The sequence below is a fragment of the Carettochelys insculpta genome, chromosome 2 (genome assembly GCF_033958435.1).
Source record: "Carettochelys insculpta isolate YL-2023 chromosome 2, ASM3395843v1, whole genome shotgun sequence".
NCBI classification, from domain to species: domain Eukaryota; kingdom Metazoa; phylum Chordata; order Testudines; family Carettochelyidae; genus Carettochelys; species Carettochelys insculpta.
Genome location: NC_134138.1, coordinates 161,796,951 through 161,822,882, shown reverse-complemented (window position 1 = coordinate 161,822,882; position 25,932 = coordinate 161,796,951). Strand labels below are relative to the sequence as shown.

General features: G+C 39.2%; 1 protein-coding gene across 1 annotated transcript in view; it reads right to left on the bottom strand.

The window, feature by feature from the left end:
• Nucleotides 1–1,578: 1,578 nt before the first annotated feature.
• The window catches only part of TRIP13 (thyroid hormone receptor interactor 13), a 34,827-nt gene continuing 10,473 nt past the window's right edge, over nucleotides 1,579–25,932 (bottom strand). The window contains exons 4-14 of the mRNA XM_074985994.1: nucleotides 23,676–23,805; nucleotides 20,132–20,187; nucleotides 16,816–16,906; nucleotides 14,967–15,039; nucleotides 13,810–13,873; nucleotides 13,564–13,650; nucleotides 9,033–9,139; nucleotides 6,467–6,620; nucleotides 5,775–5,887; nucleotides 4,005–4,074; nucleotides 1,579–2,162 (exon numbers count right to left, since the gene is read on the bottom strand). Coding sequence (XP_074842095.1) covers nucleotides 2,067–2,162; nucleotides 4,005–4,074; nucleotides 5,775–5,887; nucleotides 6,467–6,620; nucleotides 9,033–9,139; nucleotides 13,564–13,650; nucleotides 13,810–13,873; nucleotides 14,967–15,039; nucleotides 16,816–16,906; nucleotides 20,132–20,187; nucleotides 23,676–23,805 — 1,041 coding nt within the window. The 3' untranslated portion in view covers nucleotides 1,579–2,066. The remainder of the gene's footprint in view (nucleotides 2,163–4,004; nucleotides 4,075–5,774; nucleotides 5,888–6,466; nucleotides 6,621–9,032; nucleotides 9,140–13,563; nucleotides 13,651–13,809; nucleotides 13,874–14,966; nucleotides 15,040–16,815; nucleotides 16,907–20,131; nucleotides 20,188–23,675; nucleotides 23,806–25,932) is intronic.

Below are 25,932 nucleotides of genomic sequence, written 5' to 3'. Positions count from 1 at the left end.
ACATAGTATAGGGGCATGCTAACCATAGCCTGGAATATTTTCAAAGGGGTTCCCAGCAAAAGAGAGTTTGAAAGTGCTTGATTTAGCAGACTCCTTTATTCAAAGCTACTCACATATGTAACTGTAGTATAGTACAATAAATTGTGTAGATTCAAGTTGCACCTCCCTGGTCTGGCATGGTGAGGAGCTGATCAGTCCCAAATGAGACTTTACCGGACAAAGGGAGATCCCCATGCCCCAGCTCCCAAGCTCACAGAAGACACCCTGCCTCGTCCCCCTTAGCTCCCCACCCCCGACCACTTATTGAGATGCTCAGCCAGCTGCTGCAGGAGCCTGCTGGTCTCTGGCCCCAGCTCCATTCTCCCTGGGGCTGCCATGGAGGCCACAGCCCCCGGTCCGGCTGTCAAAGCTGGCCCTCCTGCTCTTAGGTTCTGTAGGTCACTGGTCTAGGAGCATCGGTGGTCCAGCTGCACCACAGATGCTACTAAACCAGACAGTGCTGCTTTTAGGAGGTACAACCTGTATATTCCTAACCTTAATCAAAAATGGAATATCAGTTGAGTAGCATGTCAGCATCAAGTGCCCCAAAGACTCATCAGTGTAATGTACATGTAATAGCATATTGGTCACATTCAAGGGTATAATTTTGAAATTAGGAATATGAATCTTCCTTATGCTTCAAACTATAAATCAACTACTAATAGGAACCAGAACAAAACTTCCCCTTTCAGAAAAAAATTCCACAATTCCCCATTAAGATGTTTCTCAGACTTTCTTCTGAATAAATTAAAATATTTTGAGGACTTGGGGCTATTGACCATTATGTACATTTAAAAAAAAAAAAAAAAAGACCGCTACTGGTACAGCTTTTGTAACATTAATATGAAGTTACATATGACATGAAAATAGAAGTTCAAAGAATACAATGAACACAAAACCATTTTAAAGGATAACCTCCCTTTATAAAAGCTGCTGTAACTAAAAAAAGGTCAACTCTGAATTTTTATATAGTCTGAGTTACAAAGTTCTCTACAATTGTTTAAATGCAGAGTTTACAGTGTTCATCATTATGAACAACTCATGACAATGGAGTAACTGGTCCATCTCATGAGAAATGTATAACATTGATTAAACATATATATAAAAAAACCTGAAAACATACAGTCATTAACAAACCATATTGAGGTAACAGTAGTTATGAAGTAGTAATATGACCTTAAAATCTAGTTAATTTAAAAAGTGGAAGATATTTTCTGGGTGCTGCAGCTACACTTGTTCCCCTGTGCCAATGTTAGTAATTACGACTACATTTAAGTGTTACTCTTCCACTTGTTATGTGAAAATTGCAAACAAATTTTATTATTTCAGCTGATGTCAATTAAAGTGTTGACAAATACATAAAATGAACTGAGAATTTTTTCTCCATAAACTAATTTGAAAGATTACATGTAGCTAATAAGTAAACAGAATTCTTAGATTGTTTCACTTTCTAAAAGGGTCAGTTTTTTTTAAAGCTTTTGTGCAATAAAATGTCTTTCCCATAAATTTTGTAATACACATATAAAAAAAATTCTTTCCACGTTTACACACTTAACTAAATAAGTAATACAAAAGGTGGTGTTTGGCAAATAATGTACTTCCTTGTACCAATAAAGACTAATAATCTAAAAGAGAACACGAAGACTTGCCCTAATTGATCTTAGAATAAATGCTCAGTACAGATACATAAAGTTTCTGTGGTCATGAAATAAAGAGCAGAATTGTGACAAATATCTTTAATAATTACAAAAAGATGTAAAAAGGGCATTCAGAAATTAAACAATTCTAAAGTGTATCCATGACTTGAAAGTTTTAAATGAAGCTTTTGAACAGGTGCACTGTAAACATTCTTGATTTTTTTGAATCACATTTTTAAACAAATACTAGATCACCCAAGCTTCTTACCCACAATTCAGTCAAGCTTTATGCACGGAACAAAAGGTATGTGAGCTGTGATGAAGAATGTGATTTTCAATGGTAAGAAGAAACATCAGAGACTAGACAGTTGTGGAACAGTAACTAGAATGTCAAAAGCAGTCTGCAAGTTCCTTTCTTTCTTCAAATTGTTTGTCCACTACAAGTGAAAGAGCCTGAAGAAATGCTGCCATTGTAACATTAGGACACTGGAAATAAATAAAGAAAAAAATCATTGAGACATCTGACAAAGAACAGTAGGTAGCATAATGTTGTACAGACAAACATTTAAGGAGAAAGAGAATTAGCTCCATGTTTGTTAGAATTTTCAAAAGTACTATACAACAGCGATGGGGGTTCTGCACCAATTAGCATAGAGCAGGGATTCTCAAACTTTAATACACCATGATCTCCTTCTGAAAACACAGTTACTACATGACCCCAGGAGGGAGATGGAAACTGAGCCTACCACCCATCGGGGGCAAAAGAGGGGTTGCAGCCCAAACCCTACTTACCTGGGTAAGATGGAGGGGGCCCCAGCTTGAACCCTGCCACCCTCAGTGGGGCTAGTGCTAGGGTTCAAGCATCAGCCCTGGGTCCCAGCAAATCTAATGCTGGCCCTGGTGAGCCCATTAAAATTAGGTTGTAGCCCACTTTAGGATCCCTGCCCACAATTTGAGAACCACTGAAAACTATTTTGATACGAACTCTGTTGAATATTTTTATCAGTGATTCAGACAATGGCACAGAGTACACTTATCAAGTTTGCAGATGACACCAAGCTGAGAAGAGTTGCAAGGCCTTTGAAGCATAGCGTAGGAATTCAAAATAATCTGAACTAACTGGAAAAATGGTCTGAGAAAAATAGGATGAAGTTCAGTAAGGACAAATGCAAAGAGAGGAACAATCAGTTTCACATGTACAAAATGGGATGTGGCTCCGTAGGAAGGAAATCTGCAGAAAGGGATCTAGGGGTCAAAATGGACCACAAGCTATGTATGAGTCACCAGTGCCACACTGTTGCCCAAAAAAAAAGCCAAAACAAAACACACCATGATTCTGGCATGTATTAACAGGAGTGTTGTGAGCAAGAAATGAGAAGTAATTCTTCTGCTCTACACAGCATTGATGTGGGCAAATGTCCAGTTCTGGGCATATTATTTTAGGAAAGATGTGGAAAAATTGGAGAGGGTCCAGAGAAGAGCAACTAAAATGATTGCAGGTCTAGAATATACAACCTATGAGAGAAGATTAAAAGAATTGGGTTTGTTTAGTTTGGGAAAGAGATGAGTGATAGGGGACATGATAGTAGCTTTCAAGTACCTAAAAGGGTGTTACTAGGAGAAGGGAGAAAAATTATTCTTCTTAGCTTCTGATGATAGGACAAGAAGCAATGGGCTTAAATTACATCAAGGGAGGTTTCGGTCGTACGTTAGGAAAAATGTCCTAACTGTCAGGGTGGTTAATCACTGGACTAAATTGTGTAGGGTAGATGTAGAATCGTCGTCATTGCAGATACTTAAGAACAGGTTAAATAAATATCTAGCAGGGATCATCTAGGTGGTGCTTGGTCCTGCTGTGAGGACAGGGAACTAGATTTGATGACCCCTTGAGGTCCCTTCCAATTCTAGGAATCTGTGATTGGTACAGGGGAATCTAGAACAACCTGAGCAAATTCTTGGGGGTTATTCAACATCACCATAGATTCACATTTTACCAAAATCCAAAAAACGATATTACTGAATGAAAATGTAACATACCACACCCAAAAACTTACCAACTAACTAAAGGAAATTAAGTTACAAAGAAGGAATATTGATGCCTTGTCATGATATACAAATTACTGGCCACAGCAATCTCTGCTTTGCAACTACATAATATGCAAACATTTATTTTCTTTAAATGACGAAAATGCACAAAGTAATTACAGTTCTTACAGGAAAAGACGCAATGTAATTCAAATTGAGACTTTTATATAGGCCCACCCTGGAGCTTCCACCCAAACAGCTTCCCAACACACCCAAATAAAAAGCAAAATAAAATAAACTTACTTGAATGTAAAGTGCATGTGCTAGAAAAGGAAGTTTCCTGAGGACACGGCCACTAAGTCCTTCGCTTTTGCTACGAGACACAAATTTGCATACTATTAATTTGCTAGATCTCCCTTCCAGGAGTTAAGAAGTTTGCTTTATGTGGTTCTGCCCAGAATCTCTCGACAGAGAAATTCAAATTATTGCCAACTGGCACTAGGTAACACTGAGAGCAGAAAAATACAAATCCTTCTTTCATTTGTCATTTGTGAGGTCTGTAAAAACCCCACCAAATATTTTAAATTTTCATGGGTACTGAATTCATTTTGACAAACGTGTGTTTATATATGCACATTTATATAGGCAGTATTAAAAATGCTGTATTACAGTCAAGTGAGTATGAAGCTAACACTGTTAATGGTAATTTTCATTACTGTGCCTATCACTTTATGGAAGGAAAGTGCAAATAACACAGACCAGTCTACTGCACTCTGAATATCATAGTACACTATTTCACTGTTTGTTATACTCTGGATAGACTGTTTTAAGGAAAAACTCCTCACCCTTCTGTGGCACACTTTCAAACTATTTTACTGTTCTGATATTTTGTTTGGGATATGAGAGCTCTATTAAGACCCTCAAAAAAACCAGAAAATAATTGCTTAGTGTGAAAATAATAGTAATCCACTTTTTATTACTCCACTTATTTTCACAGTGTGGTGAAATCTGTCCCATTGGTCCTCTTAACAAAAATCAACACACAACAAAACAACCCATAACATACAATCCTTCTCCCCAGTTCTTAGCTTGTGCTTTCCAAAGGTCATTTCCTTGTGAGCTACTTCAATCTCTCTCAGCATCCTCATCCTCAGGATGAAAGCCAGAGCTATTCATTCTGAATTGTGACTACCACAGCCTCAGGCACCTCACTAGCCCAGGGAAGATTTTGATGGAGACTTCAAAAGGCAAAGCAGGAGGTAGGGATGCATAACCATGAAAATTTTTAGATCTGGGAGGATGGTAGCAACGGTGGTTGCAAAAAAAATTCCTATATTCACTGGTGAACACAGAAAAATTTTACAATTGACCAAATTGTAGAGAATGTTCAACAACAATTAAGAAAATGGGAAATTTCAGAACTCTAGCTGTTGGTAATACAGGTTGAACCTACCTGGTCTGGCACCCTCGGCACCTGACTGATTGAAGACCAGGGAATTTGCCAGACCAAAAGAGGTCAGTGCAGGCCCCTCTGCTGCTACGGGCTGTGGGGTCAGCTCTGATGGAGCAGGAATGGGGAGGTGTGCTTGGTGGAAGGGGCAGGGTGACTATAGAGTGCCACAAGAGCACAGACCCAAGACAGAGCCCCTCAACTCATGACCATGCTCTTGGCCACCAGCTAAGGCCTTCAGCTGTGGATCCACAGCTACTCTGCCTCTTTCCTTAAGTGTCTCTGTCCCTACTCCTCTCTCCCACTTCCTGAGCTTGAACACCACAAATCAGCTATTCGCAGTACTCTGGAAGCTCTGGAAGTGTGAGAAAGGAGTTACTGGGTGCAGAGCCCCCAGCTTTTCCACATGAGTGTTCAAGCCCCAAAGCACCCACGGAAGCTGTACCACAATACTGCTGGACAAGGGAAGGCCAGATTATAGAGATCCAACCAGTCTATGCAGCTCCTTTGAACACAGTTCCACAAATTACTTACACACTCCTACACCCACATACACACACACTTGATCAGAGACGCTCTCTTCATACATAAAATGGATGAATCAATGAATCTTAGAATCTTACCTTGCAATTTCTTTTAATACAAGACTCAGCCTTGACACATTATTTTCTACATAACCAATCATTTCTAACTCTCGGAGTGTGAGCAGCTGCTGTCGAGGATATATTATCTGACGCTAATAAAAAGAAAAATGATATTTGAAGGAGCAACTGCAGTTCTGTTCTGAAATGAGACTAAGAAACGGGCAACTGCTTACTCAACAGTTCTGCTCCACATTTTTTCCAGAATAACTGCTGATTTTATTGACAAATACTGTGTGCTTTACACTAATAAGAGGAGAATTCAAGTGACGTTCCATTACTAATACTACCTCAACCCTTATTTTTAAAAGATTTACAATGGCTTACAGTTTTCAGCAGCAGCAGAGAATCAGAAAAGAGGCACATGTGTCAGTTCATTTATTACACTGGCTGGCAGAGAGAGACTGACGAACTATTATGTGGGCCAACGGAGCCATTTACATCTGTGGTCAGTGCACTAGGTCTGCATGTACTCCCTGACCATAGGTGCTGCTTTAGAAAGTTGTGGCTGTGTGGACTACAGAGTGGCTCAGTAAAGGCTGTCTCGAGAAGGAGAAATAACAACATTTGTGTACTATCATCATTAGCATCTATGCAGTTCTGCACAAAACCACTTATAATTTCATTTACTAACCAGGCCATCTAAATTAAGAATCTTACATGCAAAATTTTACCTTCATCAGTTCTTCCAAGCACGAAGCATATATTCTGAATACTGCTGCAGCAGATGGAGGTCCAATATATTGCTTTATATCAGCTCTGTCTACAAAGGCCATATCAATTTTCTCTGTAATATTTGAAGTAGTCAAAATTACAACATTGGGATACCTTTAAAACACACACACAAAAAAAAAGACATTATTTCTATCATTTATACATAAACATCCTTCAAGTGCGAGGCAAACTGATTGTTGAGTTGGTCCAGATCAGAAGTGGCCAAGTTGTTGCCCTTGGATAAATGCTAAGTGAAACAATTTGGAGATCTCAATTTATAGTGAATATATTCCACACACAACCACCTCTGTCAGCAACTTCCCTAGAGATTCCATGAAGATTCAACTATATGGCTGTGTCTAGACTGCAGACTTCTATCAACCGAAGTTTTGTCAAAATAGCATGCATCCAGACTACAGATCTCTCAGAAGGAGAGATAGCTCAATAAAGGGGGGATTTTCTGACATTTGGCCCCGTGGGGATGGGCCAGATGTCAGAAAAGCCTCTCCCAACAGAACTGTAAGCAAAAGATGCACAAATTACAGTGTGTAATTTCTGTATCTGTTGCCGACAGTTCCTCGTAGTCTATACACAGCCTATGTTAGCCTGGAAAAGAGCCCCTTCCAAAACAGCGCTGAGGTATGGTTAGGTGGGGTAAAGTTTGCAATAGAGTTACCCACATAATCTTGTGCTTGGGCAACAGGAGTGTAGTTTCCAGTATTATCAAATCAAGCCTATTTTCATAAATATAAATTTCACTTGAAAACAAAGTCAAATATTTTAATCTGCATTTATGTCTAGCATATATTCTTGTTTTAGTCCAATAACAATTACCTTAATTTGTCGCCACACTGAATAATGAATTTTTTTTAAAATTTGGAATATAATAATTTCATTACAATTTTTACCACAAAGAATTCCCACTTTCAGTGAATTTCTTAAAATATATTTAGAATTTTTTAATTTTGCTTTTAATTTGTTAGGTAAGGAAGACAATTGCTTGTATGTACCATGCTCCTTCCATAGACTAGCCAGAACTTTTCAAGCATAGCTGGGCTGAGGAAATATGGAACAGAAGTATCTACCCTTACACAATTCTCAGAATATTAATCTAAAACCCACTAGACTAAATTTTGCTTATTTCACTGCTACTGAGTGAACAAATAGCTATTGCACATTTTTTCCTTCTCTCTCATTAACTAAGGCAGATGGTCGCCAAAGCAATTCAGTTTTTAAGAAGCGTTAAAGAAATTAAGCACTGCTGAGCATGTGTTAAAGTGCCTTACAGTACAAGACAGTAACAAGATTATAACAGGCACTATATTAAAATAATTACTCAGCTTTTCACATATCCCCACAAATGTAGAATTTGTATTTTAAAATTTCACACTACCATTTTTATTAAACCCATGTAAAAATATTGAAATATTTCACTTCGCAAGCATACAGTAAAAAAGGCACAAGATGTTCCACATTTCCATTCATTTATTCCTTCAAATTTACTCAACTCTATAAAGTGACATTGAAAAACAAATCAAAATGGGAAATGTCAGAGTTGCTTAAGTTAATGGCCTCACCAAAAGGAAAGAGACTCTCCTTCCGCTCAAGCAACTTTGAGAAAAATCCTGTTGGTATACATAGACCTTGCTCCTTGACCTTAAAGATCAGAGTTGAACAGTGAAGCACTTTGGTAGAGGGCTCCCCCTCTCTAAAATTCAGTAGCAAATCATGGTGACCATATGCCCAGATGTATACATCTAGGGACTGTCAGTGTCCCAGATATTGGATTTGCATGTGAATAAGAATCACTCTCTACAACAGCAAGGCCCAAACCATAAAACAAACTTGGGAACTAATTGCAATCCAGTACTAAGCGTGCTAGTGCAATATCTTCTATACATGGCAGGCTGCTAAATAAGCAGGCAGACACATTCAGTACTACCTGACCTTCAAGAAGTGCCAAAAGCAATCTCTTTGAGATTGCATTGCAATAATCCACTCTATGGCTGACACAAGGCACGTGGGAGTGTGGTAACATCTACATCAATCAAGGAAGGTCAACTTCTCTTTGTCTTCCCAAACATTAGAAAAGGATTCTTGGCTTTGGCTGTTTTTAGATCCATGCCCAGAAACTGCTATGGATCCAAAAATATGACTCGATGACAGTCTGAGCAAAAAAAGCACTTTTATCAATTAAAACAGCAGTTGTCACCGTCATCTGTTCTAATTTCTTAACTTTCATAGGCATTAACTATTGCTGCTACCCATACTTTACTCATGTAGCTAAGTGCACACTAGTCCATCGTAACTGCTCTTCTCCTCAGTAGGCACAAGGAGTTTAAAATTCATCACAATTTAATTAGTCAAAGATTTTTGGATAAAGATTCTAAATGAGAACTCCATAGAAGCCTGGTATTGAAATATGTCATCACTTAGCTACATACAGTCAATATTTTTAAATTAACACCCAACTTGGTGCTTCCTAGTGATGTTTTGCTGTGGTAATATGACTACCATAAATGTTACCTTTTAATTTGATCTATTTGTGTCAATACAGCATTCACCACACGAATAGCATCTGAAGGCTCTGTGCCTGCCCGGAAAGCATTACGGGCTGCTGTGAGACTTTCAACCTGCCGGAAAAAAAAGTCAGAGAGCTGGTATAAACCACTTTTGTAATAAGGAGGTGAAATGATTCAGGCAATACATCTTCAAATTGCTGGAAATCCATCCTCACACTGGGAGTAGTTTCTCTGAAATCTTCTTTGTGGATGGGAAACAGTGCAGGAGGATGATGATGGACAAGAAAGTATGGGTAGAATGTGGGAAAAGAAGCTGAGAAGATTGAGGAAGGATATCAGTGATCAGCAGTCTGTCTAGATAAGTATGCTATCTAAATGGCCAGTAACAGACTATTCTAAGCAAGATGCCCATTAATGAACAATCATGGAGTAACTCAGTTAGTGGTTAGTTGATGTTCTCAGGCACTTAATGTACATAGGATATAAACAACCTCCCTAATTTAAAGGGTAGACATTCTCACCCACGCAAGTGTATGTTTTAGCCCTATTAAGCCCTTGGTCTTTCTTAAAGCTAAGATTTTATCAAGGACAAATCATGGGCAATAACCTAAAATTCACAAAGGCCTGTAAACTTCAAATATCCCTGACAAAAGTGGGAGGGAGGTCTAGTACCTGCAGTGGCTAGGAGCTCTGGGGTTCCCTGTTTGCATGTGTTTGGAGGTAGGGTGGCTGGAATTCAAACACTCACTCACACATGGCTCAAAGCTCTGTGGTTACCTGCCTACAGTGGTTGAGAGCTCTGGGGGTAGGAGGACGGGTGAGGGAGGGCACATGGTTGTGCAAATGATGGTGTATCACCAGGGATGGTTCACTGACATCAATGTTAGCTGGTCAGAGAAGATGCATCTTTAAGAACTCAGGACTATTCAGAAAACCTCAAGCAGAGGCTTACTTTCATGACCAATGGATTACTAAATCAGTGATGTTGACATATCAAGTGATCTCAGGTGATCCAGCTCACCTCTTACTCTGCTGGCTCATGAAACTGTACAACGGCCACCTCAATAGCACCAAGGCAAGAGTCAACTACCAATTCAGCAGGTTCAGAATGAAATTTTAATGTATTTTTGGCATTCTGAAGGGGTGTTAGAAATCCCAATGGTTATAGCTAACTGCTGTGTCCTGCATGATAGCTGTGAAGCAAAGGGCTGAAGTTGTTATTGGAGTAAAGGCTGGAGACAGAGCAACTATCTGCTCAGTCTGACCAGCCAGACACATGTGCTATTGTAAGAGCTCTACAGGGAAGGAGGCTTTGAAAGGGCACATTAGCAATGGGCCATAGTAATATGTTTTGGTGTACAGTACTTTGCTGGATCCAGTGTTCTCTGTAAGCTATGTGCTTATGTGGCCACTCAGGACAGACTCAGGAGATTCAGCTACCCAGCTGATTAGGAGAGCACCCACAGCTAGACTTTTTCTTTCTGCTGGTGGTGCACATTCACACATCTTAGTGCACGTAAATTTATTCTGCACTTGGATGAAAAATAATCTATTCATGGATGGAGAAAATTAAAGGGAACATTGGCCACGGCCTGTTAATTTTGGAATCCATAAGTAATTGTGTGGTACTTGATGTATATCTCTGAATAAAACACTGCCAATACACCTATTAATTTATGGCGTTTGCTGTCCATTTGATGCTTACACTGTGCCACTGATCCTGAGCTATACAGTAACAAGTAGGTGCTTTCTGAACTTCTAGGCACTCTGCAGGGTATGTTAGGAACTGATAGATGAATTTAATTCATTTTCCAAACAGAATTTTGTTCAGTAACAAAACCAGTGCAAAGAAACCTCTGTTCAATTTGAAAGCAAGCATTAAAATGTTAAGAACTCAAGAGGAAAGAACATTTGTGTCCATTTTACCTACGTGTACAGCAACTTTAGCTTTCACCTATTAATATATGCGAAGCTGTGGTTATCCTTAATCACCCCCAGCATAGAGCGGTAGAGGCAGGGATGTTGCTCCAGATACCACGTGGAACATTGGGGTTTTGCTGCCAATATTCTCCATTAGCTGCAAAGGGAGGCAAGGTCGTAATTGTTGAACCTATACGTCCACAATAGTCTGCAGCATCTGTGTGCGCTGCTGGAGAAGCCTCATTATGTCCTGGTACATCTTCCTTCAGGGATCCTGCTGGGATTCTCTCATCTGCTCTTTCCTGCTCCATTCAATCTGTAATATTCAACTGCCAAGCTGTCTGTTCATGGTCTGATGCAGGAATGGCTTGCAGGATCTCACTGAACAGGTCTTCCCCTAGTCCTCCACATTTTTCTCTTTATCTGTCTCAGGTGTCCTCAAGGCCACAAAAGCAACAAAATCACACAGATATTGTTGTAGTCACAACAGAAAAATTAAGATTCAGAACTCCCTTCCCTTGCTCTCCTGAAGTTTTAAACAAAACATGCTTACTGACACTTCTGCTTTGGAATGCCCATGTATGGTGCCACTCTCAGTTCCAGCCATGGTGAGGAAAATGAGGAGACAATTGCTTTGTTGTATGAAACTGAGTATAGGGCAATAGCGCTATTGGCGTTATTTTCCATAGGTGACAGTGATCTTAGCTGATATCTTATTCTTAAGGGTGACAAAGTCTCAAAAACCATGGCAGCTGCAGGAGCCCTGAAGCCTGATACACTGTGAACCACAGACTGCTGAAATTATCTACAGCTGGCATAGGGCAGGTTGAGAAATATCCTTCCCCAGAGGAAGCAGTAAGTCCACTGTCTCTAGAAACGTTACGGAGATGACTGCTGAATACCTCCAAGAAAATTACATTAAGATCTCAGGAGGATTCAAGGCACATCCCTGTGTAGATAACCTAATTGCTCTGCATGATATTCCCACATCACTTCACAGGAGGATGAAAAGCAAAGTGCTCTCTCTTTGCTGTACTGCTACTTCTCCTAGTACAAGAAAACCCTGCATCCAGCTTGCCTGTGTTCAACTGCTGGGATCAAGCGGCCTGCTGGTGCATCTCAAACAGGTCCTGTGTGGTAGCACAGTTGGGACACCCCATCTCATGTCCCCAGTCCAAACCCCCTCCTCCCCACTGTTCATGCCTGGAACCTATGACTCAGATTCCTGAGCTATAGCCACAGTGGTCTGCAGAGTGGTAGTGTGGGATGGGACGGGGGGTCTCTCTGCTAGGTACAAAGAGCAACCTTCCATAAAAGCCTCAGATCTGTGAACTGGAACCAGATTGACTGTTGGCCTCTATAGCCTTCCAATATGCCTGACAGTTCTTTCACCTTTGTGAGGCACTGCTGCTGACCTGTTGTATCCCTTCTCCCGTATCCTCAGGGCAATCTGCTCATAGATGTCCACGTTTCTACTGCTGTTCTATAGCTGTGTTCGCATGTCGTCTTCTCCTCAGACCCAAGAGGATCCATATATCCTGTCTAATCCAGGCACGAGTAGGTTTGGAGTATACAGTCAGCATGGTTAGCCTGGTGGTTACACACATCACAGTGGAGAGCTTCTAGGTGTTCTCACCAGACTGGACAATCATGAAAAGGTAGTTTATATATTCATAAAGATTTAAAGGGGTGGTATTCCAGTCTACGTGATCCTTTGGCAGTAGAGTTCATAATTTTGACTAGAGTAGTCAGTGTCTGGCATTGTGGAATGGCTGCTGGAAGACATCAACAAGATAACAGGGTCTTTTACAGTCAGGCTACATCAACTTCTATTCATTGGCCGTGGCTGAATGCTGCCTGGAGAGGTGGTGTTACAAAGTTGGTGTAGTAGAGAACTTTTATCAGTCTGAGACAAATTTAAGTGTGGACACATACGCAGCACCTTACTTTAACCTAGCTTTGTCTTAAGCCTGGTCTACGTTACCTTAGTTCCACAGGGAAAACATTACTTTTTAGGAAGTGATTATTCTGCATATTGGAATAATCAGTAAATTGAACAGATAAGCAAACACTCCTGAGAACTGTCATTTCTAATAAAGTTCTAATATGGTGCAAATTCTTACCAAGTTATCTGTATAACAATACTTATCTAAAGATCATCTAGGTAGTGAGCTAAAACTAAACAGTAAAACAAGATTAAGAGACCCTATGAATTCCACAACTGCCATGAGCTGTATTATTAAATTATTCTCTTACTGGTAGAATAAAAAAAACTTAGGTTCAAAGTTTAGAAAACACTATAATATGCATATGTATAGCTGCACAGGGAGCAGCCACCCAAAGCAGAGCCCAAGACAGAAGTCTTAATTTCAATTTCCCTTTCATCTGAAGCTGGGAATTATTGTCTGAGAATTCAAACTATGTTCTTCTCATTCTGCTGTAGTGATGCAATTTAAATATCCTCTCTCACTCTTACACACAGTTAAATATCTTAAATAGTTAAACATTACTCACAACAGAACATTTTCTCTAAAAAATGTAAGCAATAATTTTATTTTGGTTTACATTCCCATAAATTAAAGGAACTGTACATCTTACGGTCATTGAAATCATACCTCATCAATCAGTACAAATACAAGAGCATCTTTATCCTCAATTAACTCTTGAATTTTCTGGAACATCTTGGTTACAAGTTTGCCACTCTGAAAAGAAAATACAAATATAAACCTTTAATTTATTATTTACAACTTTAACTGTAGCCACATACAAGCTGGTTCCCAGAACCGATATACCTATTGTAGATCACAGTAAATTTTATCTGCATCACAAAGCTAAGATCATTTGAGTTAGATAACACGTACCTCAGAAAACCACTTAGAGAAGAGGCTATGACTGTTTATCTCAATTAACTGTCCATACCTGTACCTAAAATAAAGGAGAATTTGTCAATTATATTGTACAGGAATCATTATCTACTGTTTACATCCCAGATATTTAAAAAAAGAATGTTGTGAACTGTAGCATTATAGCATAATTGAGCCAGAATTCAACATTAGTGCTTTACGCTTACTAAAACAAATATCTGATTTAATAACAATAAAATAATTATATTTTACTAAAACTGAATTTCAATCTCAATTTTCTGCCAGTATACCAGTGCTATCTATCCTTTCTACAAATATTTGTGTCAAAGAAATCTAAGATTTGGCACTGGCTCCTATTTAGGCACAATTCAGTTATAGATTACTATGCCAGTAACCTCATTTTTATTTTCAGATAACTGCTTTACAGTCCAAAGTAACAAAATATCAAGCCCACACTCATTAGTTCTTTACATGTTATCAGTAATGCTAAACTACGTATGGCTGACCCTAGTATTATATTTGTTAATATTTCAGTTTAAGGGTACATAATCCATTACACACTAGTAAGCAAAGCTTCCTTCTGTGGAGTAATGATTTATAACTGAATAATAAATATAAAAAGTAGGTTACCTAGTTTACTAAGATTTCCAATGTTAAATTAAATTGTATACTTCTCCGAATGTACAAGATGAGTAACAGAAGACATGTTGATCAACAAGACAAACACAAAAAACAAATACATCTAGCTGTGAAAGCTGATTTATTGACTATTAAATATGTGGGCTATGTTGTATGCAAACAAAATATTGGGCCTGATTCAGTCTGGCTTTTCACCTTCTGGAAAAGTTTGTGTGCGCTAAAGTAGGCATAATACACTACCATTCTAAATTGGTAGTTTTGCACACACAAGTGCAAATAGCTGTCGAAAGTAGAAGGTATTGGTGAAATTGGGGCCAGTATCTTCAGTTCAAGATGTAACAAAGCATTTACCCTTCAACAGGCCAGGGATGCTACATAAAGAACACCACTCAGCTCCTAATCTCTGCCTGAAAAAAACCTGCCCTCCTTGGTAGCAGACTTTAGCCACCTATAGTGGTTACAGATGTTTAATAAAGTAAACTGTATTTTAAAAGGAAAATATTAACAAAAGTTACCTATATGAAAGTCTAATGGTCAGCTTCTGAGCCAATGCTTTGCAGAGTGATGTTTTACCAGTTCCTGGAGGACCTATATTCAAACCACACACATATAATACTTTGTATAAGAAGAAATACTAGATAATATGGCCTGACATCTCTTTCAGCTACTGAATTCCAAAATCAGCACTAATTAGACTTGACACTCTACAATAACATACTACACTACCATAGCTGCCTATTTTGAACAGTTATACAGACAATTCACTGTACCCAAAATTTCATTATTGCTAGAATTGCAGGCTGTCTACACTGTACATTTTAATGGAAATTGTCACCAGTTACTGATATGGTTGCCTCTAAACATAGTCTGCACACAGATGGATGGTTAAACTTTCAGTAAGCACATCAAATAACAGCATTTTTCCTTGTGCATTAGCATTATTTTTAAAATACATTAGAACTGCATTGCCACCAATGCAGCTCCACCAACTGTGAAGCCATTATTATAATACACTGGGAGTATGGCTGTGGCCACACTTAGCCAAAACTTCAAAATGGGGCCATGCTAATGGCCAAATCGAAGAATACTAATGCGGTGCTGAATTGAGTATCCAGCTCCTTATTAGCATTTGCATGCTTCCGGCTGCGGCACTTCAAAAGCGCTGCTTTCAAACGTGCGCGGCTTGGCACGGCTACACAGGGGTCCTTTTCAAAAGGACCCCATACATTTTGAAATCCCCTTTTTCCTCTCAGCTGAGGGGAACGAAAGATTTCAAAATGTGCAGGGTCCTTTTGAAAAGGACCCTCATGTAGCTGCACTGAGCTGCACGTGTTAGAAAGCGGTGCTTCTGAAGCGCCGTGGTGGGAAGCGTGCAAATGCCAATGAGGTACTGAATATTCAATTCAGCCCCTCATTAGTATTCTTCAATTTGACCATTAGCGTGGCCATTTCGAAGTTTTGGCCAAGTGTGGTCACAGCCTATGTATTTAATTATTATGCCATCTAACACTACTTGGAGCACATCCAGACAACATGCTCACTAAAATGCCTGCAAGCATTCCCAGCAGTGAGGCTGCCCATGCAGCTTTTATTTTTTGTTTTAAGTAATACAGGTTACTGGCTTAAGATGGCACATGCTTGTCTTCCTGCACCCAATTCAGCATATTTGTTTTCCACTGTATAGACAGAAATGCTAAACATTCCTGCATTTGGGCCAGTCCTTCCTTCCTTCTGGCAATCTGTACACTAAAACATCTTTGAGTGTACTGCCCAGTGTACAAATGACACCACTTCATGGGTTTTCCCTTCAGGCTTTCCATCCTCTCCAGGATGGCTGCTCAGATTTTCCAGGGCTAGACAAATATAAACATGCTTAACTAGCCCGGGAAGTGCGAATACGCAAACATTGTCAAAGAAGTTCATAGGTGGACACTAACTTAACTGTGTTATTTGTAACCAGCTAGGACAATAGTGCTTCCAGTAAGTCAGAAAAATCAATGTTTTAAAGTGGCCATATTTTTTTAAAAGTTAAGATTCTGATTCAAAGTGTTTTTCCTATTCTAACAGAATTTCTTATAATTTTGAAAGTTACATAGATTTAATTTTTATACTTAAAACAAACCCATTACAACTCTATATTTCAGTAACAAAGGATCTAGATCTCCTTCAAAGTAATTTTGCAGCTTTCATTAACATTTTATATTTATGCCTATATAAAAGACCCAGAGGAGAAGAACGCGCTATTTATTACAACTTCTCCTGGTAGGTCTACTAAGGTTAAGTGAAATCAGTTCATTAGCATTCCCATTAAGAACGTCTATTTTTGATTCATGAACTTTATTTAGAAAAAGTTGCAATCTTTACCATGCAGCAAGACAACTCTGTTCCAGGATATCAGGTTGCTATCAACATTTTTGTCAGAAAATAGTAAGGTTGTCATCACATAATCAAGCAGCTAATTCAAAAACAGGAGGAAAAAAGAAGAAAAATTAACACACACTATAAAAGGATTGCTAATAAGACAACACATCACAACTACTATGAAATAAGCACACAGAGGAGAAATTTCTATGCCCCATCAAAGCTGCATTTTTGACCACCTCTAATTATCTTACTACTATTCATTTTCCTTTTTTTCTTCTTTCATATGCTTTTGTCTCTGATATCAACCATTTTTAAATGAGGTGTGAAAATATGTTTGTAAATTAAATTTTGCATTGCTTTTGTTTCTCAAACTAACATTTGCTTTTAGTGCCTTTACTCTAGATACAATAAGCATAATTCCCTCTGAAAATATTTTTAATCAGCATCATTGGAAATGGATTTTCAATGACAAAATATCTTGTAAGATATGAAACTGAATGTGTTTGTTTGATGGTATTTTTCTATACTGTCATATTTGATATGAACTGCAGCAGTATCATGTCCAGTTGAGGGAATTTTCTTTTCCACTGCTCCACTAACTAAATGTTGAACATTTATATTTAACGGAATTCTGAATTGTATAGATTCTGAAACTGTTTGAGACATCATTCTGCAGTCTCTCTTTAAACTACTTGTATCATACACTGTGAAACTGGATTGCTGTCCCGTTTTGTATCATACACTCAAACTGGATTGCCGTCCCATCTGTCAGGCTACATCTACACTAGAAGCATCTGTAAACAGACGTTACTGTCGACAGACAAATATCCACAGCACGTCTGTCAACACACTGCTGCTACACACAACTCACTCTCAAAACAAAAAGCAGTCAAGGGGCTCTTCAAAGACTAGCAAAATAATTTATTAGGTGAGCTTTCGTGGGACAGACCCACTTCTTCAGACCATAGCCATACCAGAACAGACTCAATATTTAAGGCACACAGAACCAAAAACAGTAATCAAGAAGGACAAATTAGAAAAAAAAAAATCAAGGTGAGCAAATCAGAGAGTGGAGGGGTGGGGGAGGAAGGTCAAGAATTAGATTAAGCCAAGTACGCAGACGAGCCCCTGTAGTGACAAAGTTCACATCCCGGTTCAAACCAGCATTAATGTGCCGAATTTGAATATAAAAGCCAGCTCGGTTCAAATTCGGCACATTAATGCATGGTTTGAACCGGGATGTGAACTTTGAGTCACTACAGGGGCTCGTCTGCGTACTTGGCTTAATCTAATTCTTGACCTTCCTCCCCCACCCCTCCACTCTCTGATTTGCTCACCTTGATCATTTTTTTTCTGATTTGTCCTCCTTGATTACTGTTTTTGGTTCTCTGTGCCTTAAATATTGAGTCTGTTCTGGTCTGGCTATGGTCTGAAGAAGTGGGTCTGTCCCATGAAAGCTCACCTAATAAACTATTTTGCTAGTCTTTAAAGTGCTACTTGACCGCTTTTTGTTTTGATAGTGTATAGACTAGCATAGCTCCTTCTCTGTTACTATACAACTCACTCTGTCAGCAGAGAACTGCCAGACTGCACTGGCCTCTGGTGACAGAAAATGGAATGGCAGCTCTGCAAACTAATTCCACGGAGTTCAGTACTCTGTCGACAGTGTTATGCCTCAAATTTTCGAGGGGTAATACCGTTGAGGCAAATACAGAGCTCTGTCGACAAAACTCCAGTGTAGACACAGCCTTCATATTTTAGATGAAAAATGCATGAAGAACAATGGCAAGTTATTTAAAAATAAAAGCTGGATTTTGTTGTTGGTCTGGAATAATGATTCTTCGATCGCAGCCATATTATATTTACTTTCAGATGTTCTAGAATTATGCATGTTTCCTGGTCATCACGCTTGATGCTATTTGACAACATTTAACTCACTTGACAACTATTCAGATAATCAAACATATATAAATACTTCTAATCAGATTTTCTTTACTTCTTATGGAATTATTTGCTACTGCGAGTAATTTGTAAACTGCATGACAAACAATACAATAGGAATGCCTCAAACAAAAGAATATTTGCTTTCAAAAAGAATACTGCCCACAGTTTTGTTAACTTTCATTCAGATGTTTGACATTATGCTGACTCCATCTGTAATTAAAAGAGTAATACCCAATAGTATATTTTAATTTCTATTATTACTTATTTCAGTTTTCTGTTTGTTAAATTTTCACTGAGAAATCAGGACTGTATAACATTCCTGCAACATTACATGTGGTGAGTTCAGTTGGTACAGCCATTATACAGTTAGGTTGTGCCACAACTGTTGTTAAACTTCAAAATATTCTTGACACATTAGATTATTAATTATTTGGATTTTTTTCCCCATGCTTGATTACATCTTACTCTACATCCTCAATATTATTATTCTTAAACAGTTCTCTTAGGGACTCCTTTTCTAAAATTAGAATGTGGGTCAGAGTAGGAGTATCTTTAGGAATTTCTGGTACTGCACAATAATACAGTTTTTACCTTCCAGCTTTTCAAACTATGTTTTACTTTTGCAATGCTGAGTAGTTTCAATTAATCTATCCATAGTTTAAACAGGAATATAAGTGCAAAATAATCTCTTCCTAGATGTTACGTTCCGTTTGATGGTTACTCAGTTTCTCTCTTCTTAATAATAAGGTAGCATTTGTGTAGCCTCACCCCAGCTCAAACCAGCTGGAGCAAGGGAGAAGCACCTATTTTGCCACCCCAACACCAGAGTTGCCACAACAGGGAGAAGTATCTTCCCTTCCTCACCCCAACACAGGTGCTGCTGTGAGGAGAAAGAACTGGGGTGCAAGTCCCCCCCGCATAACCCCGAGTACCCTCCTTCATCCCCTCCAGCGCCACTGTATAACCTACATCTCCAGCTGGAGCCTTCAGACCCCTGCCCTGCACCCTCTGTCTCTGCACTGAGCCCTTCTTCCCTGACCCCACCCTCACATGACAACCATCTGTCCCAGCCCTGAGCTCACACCCCACCATTTGAATTTGATTATGTGTACTATTGTGAATGTGAGGTATCAAATATCTCCATATTAGTGCAGGTAATAAAATTCATTCCACACAGGAGTGGGAAGTAATGGAGAGAACATGATATAGTTTAAAAAGCATTCTTCTCAAACACAAAAAAATTAAGCTTTATAAAATTTCATACAAAATAAGCTTAATTTTTGCAGACTTTCTCCTCCTGACCTGCAACACTTTAATAGAGGCTACCTGTCAAGACCTCCTTGTCCACAGAGGGGCAAGTCATTCCACTTACGTGTGATTTTACTTCAGTGTCATACACAAGGCTGTCCCAAAGACCATGGAATTCAACTGCAAAACAATATAGCCATTATGTATGTTTCTATTTCATTGATAACTAACAATTAACAAAGAACTGTGTTTAACTGAGATCAAAAAGAGTATGTTATAATGCTGGTAGATTTTGAGATTGGCCCTTAACAGACATAAGAAAGCATCTTAACCATAATTAAAGAGAAGAAACAAACAGCAGACAATTTTGAATGAGAAAAATACGTACGTTAATCCAATTGACCAGAAAATACAGTGGCAGTTTTACAACTTCTACTACCTCATGCTGTTTGGTTAACAGATGTAAGCTAGTGTGCATTCAATTATTTACTGGCTTCCACGTTCAGTAATATTTATGTATTGTTAAGAAACTAATTAATCGAATAAAATTTATTCCCAATCCTATTGTTTTCCACGTTAAATGTGTAAAAGTGAGTGAGATGCCAAGTAAGCTAAGAGTGAAATCAAACGAAAGCCAGGATATTGGTTTATTTAAAAATGCCAGTTTTATAATTCAATTTGTTTACAAGACTATTGTTGGCATGTGAGAGAAAAAGACAGAAAAAACAAGCAGTTGTAGAAAATAAGTGGGGGAAAAAAACCTGCTTGATTTTGGTTTGTGTTCATGTGTTCTGTTTTTGTTTTTTAAGAAAAAACTAAAAGTTTAATTTTAAATAAACAAACAAAAACAAAAAAAAGGCCACCTTCCCCTATACCATCCTTCCTAGGAAGTGGAGCCTGAATTACGTGTGCACTCAGAAAGCTCTCCACAGGGATTGGTGAAACGCAAGAGAATGCCATGGGACTTCTGTTTTCTTCCTTTCCATTTAAGTATGCCCAGTCTAGTTCCCCTGAAGATGTGGTAATAACAGAAAGGATCAGGCCCCAATTTCAACACATCAAGGGGCAAATATTCTTCCTGTTCTTCCAGAGTAAGAACTAGGAATAAAGCAACACAAAGCTCAAAACATTACTCACTGTCAGTAGTTGGGATGGCTGTCAGAACTCTCCAAAGATCTTAACATATACCATGTTTTCATCTGGCCTCACATCCCGAAAACCCTTCATTCCAGCACTATTTAATACTGGCTATATCCAATGACACAAGAATGTGCATACACAGAGCAAGAATGGGTGCCAAAAAGTTACTCAGAATGTACATGAACGAGACGAGAAGGCATTTTATTTGTGCAACGTTTTTGTAAAAGAAGTATTCATTTAGATCATGCATGTTCACTCATGACCACAAAAACACTTTCCTTCATCCACCAATTAGTATTTTTAAATTGTGTGCCATATCCCAGAAGCCTTTGTATTACTTCAGTCAAAAAAAAAAAAAAAACTTGACTAACAAAAATATTTTTCACTTCATTGGTCCCTCACATCTTTTGCGGAAGGACCAACCTTCATTTTATATAAAATTATAGGCAGAAAAGGACCTTGAGAGATCTTTTGAGTCCAGTACTTCACTCATGGCAGGACCAAGCACCATCAGGATCATCCATGACTGGTGTTGATCAATGCTCTTAAATATGTCCAGTGGTGGAGATTCAACAACCTTGCTAGGCGATTTATTTTAGTGCTTAACACTATGACAGGAAGTTTTTCCTAAGGTCCAGCCTAAACCTCCCTTGATGCAATGTCAGCCCATTGCTTCTTGTCCTATCATCAGGGATTAAGGAGAATAACTCTCCCTCCTCCTTGTAACAACTTTTTAGCCACCTCTACACCACAGAAATTTCTTGACAACACAGGCATTTTGTCGACAAAATCTCCGAAACGTCTACATCTAAAATGCATTATGTCAACATAACTCAGCACTTTTCTTGACTTCTGCCTCTCTCCCATGAGGCAAAACACCAGTTTCAACAGATTCTGTCTACAAAACTGAAATGTGGATGCTCTGGGGGTGGGACTTTTGTTGAGAGAAGTCCTCCACGGCGCCAGCCGGGGTGGGGGGGTGCCCTGGCTACTGCAATCAAAGCTCTATGTTCTCTGCCTCCAGCTGGTCTTAAAGCTACAGGGATGTCAGGGAACCCTGTGGCAGGAAGCAGAGAGCATACAAGCAGCATGAGCTGGGAGCAGACAGTTGGTGCTAAACAGGCACTCCCTGGACAGAGGTAAGGAATGTGGTAGTGAGCCAAGCACCCAACGACCCCCCAGGACCTCCAGGGAGCAAACTGAGGGCTCCCAGGACCCACCTTGGGGATCTAAAAGGCAGGCCCCATCATGAACACAGCCTGAGATCTGGGACTTGCTCAGCCTGTGGTCAGAAAAGGCCATCCTCCTTGACCCACATGCCAAGAAGTGGAATGTCCTGGGATACAGCCAGGTTGCCAGCACCCTGGTGGCACGTGGCCACCCCACCTTGACCACGGAATAGGTCCAGGCTAATGTCAGAGAACTAAGGCAGGGCTACACCCAGGCCTGGGACGATGCAAGGAGGTTGGGGGCAGGACAGGCAAGCTGCCTCGATTATGAGAAGGTGCACCAGCTCCTGTGGGTCAAGAACAGTTCCCCTTCAGCAGCGCCCCCAGACACATCTGAGGAGGGGCTCCCCCTCCCCCCCAGATCAAAAGACACAGCCGGAGGAGCAGCAGCCTAAGACCCAGGAGGAACTGGAGGGTGACACGGCCTCTGTGGCCGTCAGCAGCACCCTGGTCATCACCCTCGAGTTGGGCCCTTCCTCCAGCCAGGGCCCTGCCAGGGCATCCACGGACCTCTTTGTGGGACCCTCTGGTGAGTAATCAATGGGTCACACACCCCAGGGTATGCGGGGACATGTGCAGACAGGACATGCCGCAAGCCTCGCTGGGACCCCACGCTGTAGGCCCAGTGGGTGCAAACGTGTGCAAGGCAGCATGTCCCACTCGTACAAAGCAGGCAATCCCTGAGCACACTTTTTCCATTTGTCCACATTCTTCCTGAGATGTGGTGCCCAAAAATGGACAATGCTCCAGTTGAGGCCTAATCAGCACAGAGTAGAGCAGAGGAATTGCTTCTGGCTTTTTACTTGTAACTCTCCTTCTGATACACTCCAAATGTTTTGTTTTGAAATAGTATCACTGTTGAATCATATCTATTTGTGGTCTACTTTGACCCCAGCTCCATTTCTACAGTACTCCTTCCTATGCAGTCATTTCCCATTTTGTATATATGCAACTGATTGCTCCTTTCTAAGTAGAATGCTTGGCATTTTTCTGTGATGAATTTATCCAATTTGCCTCAGACAATTGTTCCAGATAATTCTGAATTATAACCCTATCCTTCAAAGCATCCTGTCCTTTCCCAACTTGGTATCGTCCACACACTGTAAGTGTGCTCTCTGTCCCATTATCTAAATCGTTGATGTTATAGAAATAACCTTTAACAAGCAGCTCTATGGAGACACCGAAACTACCAGGTGTCCTCTCAGTCACAAATTCTCCTTTCATCCCTGATGTTTTGGATCTCACAATAACCATTCCAGCTAGCTACCAAATACCAACCAAAAAAAAAAAAAAAAGTACCTGCAGGCAGCACCCAGTGGTTGGCTGCGACAATATCCTCATTCTCTTCCTCTAGATTTTCAGTGCTTGGTCCTTCATCATTCAGATGAAAAATATGAATTGATAGGTTGCATTTGCTCAAGTTAATGGGCTACAATGGATAGGGGGGAAAAAATCAGCTTTTATAAGCAAAGAATTTAAATCAATTAAACAACTCATTTTGGTAGGTTGTATTAAATAAGCTCTCTTTATAGAAAAGAAGTTTAAGGATTGGGCTAAACAGAAGCAATATGAGGTTTCTGGATCGACAGCTGCTTTTTTTTTTTTTTTTTAGAACCAATGCTGGAATTTTCGTTCAATTATTTTTAACACCAACAAAGAATACTAAGAATAAAATGATATTCATAGACCTATGCAACTTACAGTATTTCTATTCATTCGGTGGCTTTGAATATGGTAGATAGTGGGCTGAACATTGTACATTTCTACTATTTATCAGAGTAACTAGCAGCTGCAAAGCTCTCTGGAAGAAAGATCTTGGGAGGTCAGTGTCAGCGAACCACTTATGAACATTCATTCAGCTTTTTAAATTAAATCATCAAGAAGTGTGCTCACATGAAAAAAATTTCAATCTGAACTCTTAAGTTTACTTTTGGGGGAGCTATGTGGTTGGGTATTATTCTGGTGCAAAAAAATCACTGGCCAACTGATCAATCACATATTGTTGGAAAAAATATGATCATGAAGTTAAACATGGTCAAGTATTTATCAAAGCACTATTTTAACAGAACAGTAGCAATAAAAAATGGTCAACAATAGATTTAGCATAGACAGTAGTGTGCAATTGCAAAAACTGGGACAGTAGTTGAAGCACAAAAGGACATACAAATCTTTCGCACATCTGGCATTTAAATACCTTGCAGTGACAGCTACAAAAGTTCCATGAGCATGCCTGTGCTCACTTTCAGGTGACATAAATTAGGAGCGAGCTGCTCTATCTTCCGTAAACATAAACTTGTTTGTTTTAGCAGCTGGCAGAACAAGAAGTAGGACTGAGCAGAACTTTAAGTTCTGAAGTTTGACATGCTTTTGTTTGAGTGCAGGTACGTAACAAAAAACTACATCTGTAAGTTCCACTTTCAAGATAAAGAGATTGCACTATAGTACTTGTATGAAGTAACCTGAAAAATGCTATTTTTACAATGTTAATATTTGTAATAAAAAATAAAGTGAGCACTAAATACTTAACATACTGTACACTTCAGTCATTTGCATTTGAAAATGTGGAAAAACACCCAAAATTTAAAACTGAGATTATATGAGCATAATTGCACATAACTACCCATGCTGAATCTATTGTTGACCATTTTATTATTGCTGTGTCTCTGCTTGGGTAGTCTCCTAAGTTCATGGCACTTCAGTCTTTTTAAGAAAAAGTCATCATCTGTATAAAATTAATAGTTAAGTAGTGGCCAATAATTGTCACCATAGAATCTGAAGTCATTCCATTATTTTTTGGGATCCTAATTCATAATTAGAGTTGTTGTAATTGCAGTTAACTTGAGTGATTAACTGAGATTAATTTTTAAATCTAATTTTTCTATACATATGCTCCCACAAATTTGTTTGACTTCTTGAAACATTCCAAAAAAATTAGGAAGAAGAATGCATTCAAAAGCAGGGCTTCCTTTTGAAGGAACCCCGTCTACACAGCTATTTTGAATTTCAAAGCAGAACTTCTGACGCAGTAAGTGGTTGCCATTATGCAAATGAGGCACTGAATGGTCATGTCAGCACATTATCGTTTTCGATCTGCTGTATTTACATGCCCCTTCTGAAATGGAGGGGCAGTGTAGACGTAGCCTATGAGTCCTCATCGCAATTTTAAACTCAACAACATTCTCTGACACTCGATTAGAAAGGTTTAATACCTATTGTTTAAAACACTACAGTTTTTAACTTTTGCTAGTGTTCCATTATTCCAGTAGTATGTAAGAGGGTACATACAGTTTTGCCTGTTTAAATTTTGTCTGTCCCTGAAGAAGCATTTTTCTTTTTTTCCTGGTCAATTCATGGAAGAACCAAACACAGAATTAAATTTGAAACACCTGTTCAAAGCGTGCACATTTGCAGGATTTATTACTACTACTTATACTACTAACTGCACCATCTTTTCTACTCCAATGAAAGTATTGAAAGCAGCTGTACATGGAATATTTACATCGTTTGTTACACAGCAAAAGAGATGAATTTGTTTAATTGAAAATTAAAACTTGAT